A 4,509-nucleotide genomic window follows, 5' to 3' on the forward strand; every position below is an offset into this window, starting at 1 on the left:
TAAAGAAAACGTTATTATAATCAGTCAGACTTTATTGTTTTCTCTTTAAATCACATAGATTTCACTTTAAATCACAAAGTTACTAATATCACAATCACAATAGGTATAAGTCGTAGAGACCTGAAACTTGGACGATGTGTTCTTTGTATGATGTAAGCATCTGATAAGAAAGGATTTTCCAAAATTCTACCCCTAAGGAGGTAAAAAGGGGGGCAAAGTTTATATGGGATAACGAGATTCCTTCGTCCAATCTACACTCGGCATCAAATAAATCGCACCTCCCGCGACAAGCACTTATCAAACGTATGCATCCCCACTTCCCACCAACATTGGTACCATTTGAAAGCCTAGTTTTAAACTTCATTTCATTAAAGGAAAGGTTTTTACCCCAAAAATGTGTCTTTACAAGGATCCAGAGTCACTTTTTCAAAAAATAGGTAGTTACGCTATAGCCATTTTTTTTTATTACTATAAAACTGTTAAGTTGGGATTAATCGCTATCCATCTGTTAAAGAGGACACGTGAGATCTTTATTTGGTTTTATAACCATCAAAATTGGTCTAATTGATCCCAGAGGTGAGCCCAAAGTAAGGTCTATTTTCAAGTCACATTTATTGTAAATGTTAATCATTTATTTAGAAATGAAATGTATTTTTCTTTAAGAATATTTATTGGGCTTTCAATTAACACCAATATTGTTGGGGTACCATGATTGTGTCAGAAGAAAATCTATAAAGTTCGCGTCGCGGAAGGTGCGCTTTATTTGATGTTGAGTGTACTTCAAATTTTGCATAAACATTCCTATAACAGAATTAATGGAAGACGTGTTTAGTATTTTAGTGAAATTTTAGTGAAACTATGTATTTTTAGTGAAACTATGTTAAAAAGGGGTAGAAAGTTATTTTGATGGTGATTTACTTCAAAGTTGATATTAATTACTCAATAGTGCATTTTTTTTGACACACATGTCACGTTAAAGATTATTACTCTAGGGGCCTCCACGTAAGCTGGTTTTAGTGTCACGTGGACTGTCCAGCCAGACTAAAACCAGCCTTAGCCTCGGAGCGGGTACCCGCTGCGTGCGCTCGCCCTTGAGGTAGCGGGAGTAGTCTTGAAGAAAAGCTGCTTCTCCAAGCAAACAAACAAGCGAGCGAATCACGACATTGGCTCTGATCGGATTCATTCACTCATTCAACGCGCCGAACATGACCGATAACAGCGCGGAAACTCCCGAATGCACATTCGGTTTCGGTCGTAGTTTCGGCAAGTTTGCCGCCGATAGCGAAACTAAACCGAAACTCGTGTTTTTACCGAAACTCAACCGAAAACGAAACCGAAACCGAACATTCGGTCGGACACTAATAATGTCTTTTAAATGTGTTTGCGGAGTGATGAACAAATTGAAAACTTATCAATTAGAATGTCTGAAAAGACTAGAATGTTAGAAAAAATACGAGTTTTATTATACTTACATTGAACTCTCGGAGATTGTAACTTAGTTTTCAAGGGACTGTGGTTTTGGTCTTTTAGCTGCTGTTGATGATGTTGAGCCTGGAACAATAAAATAAAATCATCTGTTTGATCAATATTTTATATTTTTTTGTTTATGATTGTTACATTTTTTTTTGTTTATTATGGCAGGTGTCAAAAGATACTTTACCTTGCTGAGAATAAGGCGCAGTTTCCTCTGGTCCTCGGTCTCGAGTGCGTCGGCCGTGAGAGGGCAGGTGGAGGCCAGGTACTCGCATAACTCTTGGTGCTGGCCGGCGTGGAAATGGCGGCCCTTGCCTTGACTGTACAGCCATTCTGCTTTTAGGCTGGCAACATTTAAGTGTCAAGTTAGGACAAAGGCTAAATCTATATCTATAAAAGCGAAAGGTCACTGATTGACTGACTCACTCACTCATCACGAAATCTCAGAATACAAGTGTTAGAAGTCTCAAATTTTGCATGAGGGTTCCTTTTAGAACGTAGGTGCTCACTAAGACGGAATTTTGCAAAATGTAACCCTAAGTTTTACCCTAAGGGGGTAAAACGGGATAAACAAGTACGAAGTCGCGGGCAGCCGCTTGTAATCACTATTTATTTAATTTTGTTCGGAGTTTGAGAAAAAAAAACTATTATGGTAGCGCGTCACGAAAAGGTACTGAAAGATTGCGATTAATACTACTTAAACCTCAAAAAGTACCAATTCCTAAAACCACAATCAGTTTTGTTTATATTGTGTGTCGTAAACGCTACATTACCCTCAAGAAAAAAGTTCAATTGCTCTAAATGAGACTGACATAAATGAAGGTATCCATGCCATTTGAAAGGCAAACGCGATAATTATAACTAAGTTAGACATTATATAGTCGTTTGAAAGTATAATTAGATATTCCAAGTGAATACGAGACAACGGTTGAGTGGCCCATAATGAAACTGCTGCATATTCATAATGCAACTTGAAAATAATAAATGAACAAGCATAGTATGGAAAGCAACCTAACTGCTAAGGTAAATTTATTGACATTGGTCAGTAACACAAATCATAATATTCATCATTTCAGCCACAGGACGTCCACTGCTGAACATAGGCCTCCCCCAAATCATAATATTGATGAGTCCCAAAATCATCAGTTTGCTTTGTGCAAGATCTAGGAAACTAACCAAGTAACATTGGCAGATTTCTCTTCAAGAGATTTGAATGCCATTAACATAAAAAAAAATATATAAACGGTCTAGCTAGAGCAATCAAGATAGAGAGAGAAAGAATATGCACAAAATATCTTACCTCTCTATCGCGCTGACGACGAAGCCATCGATGCTTTTCACACTGAGTATCCAATTCAAGACGAACGGACGGTAGTCGAAACCTCTGAGTATCGAGCAGTTAAGGAACATTAAAGAAAAAGAACTGTTTTTTTCTATAAAACTTCTAACAAGATTTTTTTTAAAGATTTTTAAACATATACTTATTTAACTATTTACATAAGATACATTTATTAGGTAAACTTAGCAACCGGTAGTAAAATATAAATGATATAGCATCGAATCTAATAATAAAAAAATCGGAATCTTCATAATATCCATAAATAATTCATATAACTTTTCTAAGTTGTATAATTCCTAACGAAGTTAGCATAACAGCTCCATTTATTTGGTCACGCACATTCCAAATAACGCTTATTAATTCAGTCGCACGGAATGTAGAGGTTAATAAATTAGAATTTAGGGTCAAATATAAGAAAGAACATCAAAGATATAAGAATTATTGTAAAAACGTGAAAAACGTTGAAATAGCACGTAAAATTGTAACTCACAAACAGTAGTTCTGCAAAGTTGTGTATTTCAATTCATAAATTCATTCATTAATTGCTGATTCCTATCTTACCCCTAGGTAACCCTGAACTGAACCCAGTTAACGGTAACATGGTATCCACGGATGAATACTTAGTTGAATTTGTACCGGATACGTAATTTGAACTTTATTGCTCTGTGTTAAGGTCCAAAATAAGAATTTTTTTTAATGCATAAATAGACTGGTATTTGACCACAATCGCACCTGGTGTTAAGTGGGATGCAGTCTAGGATGGTACATATCTGCCCTGTAAGTGCCTATTCACTCTCGCCTTGAAAAGGCCCGGATTATAGTCTTCAGGAAAGACAGCAGCGGTCTCCTTTTTGAAGTCGGTAAAAAAGGATACAGTTTGTCCTTCCCCGCCATAGCTACACAAGGGTTGCCTTGCACTGAGAAGCTATCCAGCTTCGTCAGGTGCACCAGATGGCTGATTTCGTTCAGGTCGGGGATGTTGTTGTGTGCCAGCCCTAGATGTTCTAAGTGTGGAGGCAGGTAGCGGTCGCACTGGCGGAGGTCGGTTATCCTGTTGCGCTCTAGGCTTAGGTGCTGGAGAACAAACAAATAGCTGTTGTGTATATTGCAAAGTAATGGAGTTTAGATTAGGGATGTTATGGATATGTAGTTTCGGTTATGGATACGGTTACGGATATAGGAAAAATATTCTACCGGTTTCGGTTACGGATATTTTTTTATTTCGGATATCCGAAAGTTTCGGTTACGATTACGGATATGCATAACTGGTTTGGATAAATGGTAATAAAGTAACAGGTGCCAGAGTAAAAGGTTTCTTTAGAATAATATTATAAGTAGCAGCCATTATAAGTAAGAGTTACAGAAAAAAATTGTACATATTTTTCTCACAAGCATCTCTCAGTCAGTGAGAATAAAAAGGAATATTTTACGGTAAATTAGTAGTTGTCGCTCATTGATCTATCGATAAAGTCGCTCAATAGGCTAGTTGCCTAAAAAAATTTTTTTAGTCCGTAATGTTTAATATCAAAAAATATTGGACACATATATTTTTATTAGTCAATCTAACAAATAATTACATAGTTATGGTGCGTTGAAGTTGCGCACGACGTCACAACGTGCGGCATTTTTAAGCAAGCGTTGACGTCACGGGCCTCTTCTTATGAACTTTGGGGCGCTTTATCTCTTTAAATTTTCAT

At 36.9% G+C, this 4,509-nt stretch overlaps 1 protein-coding gene across 1 annotated transcript; it reads right to left on the minus strand.

Annotated features, from left to right (window-relative positions):
* Nucleotides 1-1,472: 1,472 nt before the first annotated feature.
* On the minus strand, nt 1,473-3,886 carry LOC114357757 (centrosomal protein of 97 kDa-like; the record flags this gene model as incomplete). Its single annotated transcript, XM_028311531.1, has 4 exons — nt 1,473-1,551; nt 1,661-1,817; nt 2,774-2,857; nt 3,687-3,886. Coding segments are annotated over 4 exons (520 nt in total), but the record flags the coding sequence as incomplete, so codon positions are not given.
* Nucleotides 3,887-4,509: the final 623 nt, after the last annotated feature.

Source organism: Ostrinia furnacalis, unplaced genomic scaffold (assembly GCF_004193835.3).
Source record: "Ostrinia furnacalis isolate ACB-3 unplaced genomic scaffold, ASM419383v2 OfSCF3340, whole genome shotgun sequence".
NCBI classification, from domain to species: domain Eukaryota; kingdom Metazoa; phylum Arthropoda; class Insecta; order Lepidoptera; family Crambidae; genus Ostrinia; species Ostrinia furnacalis.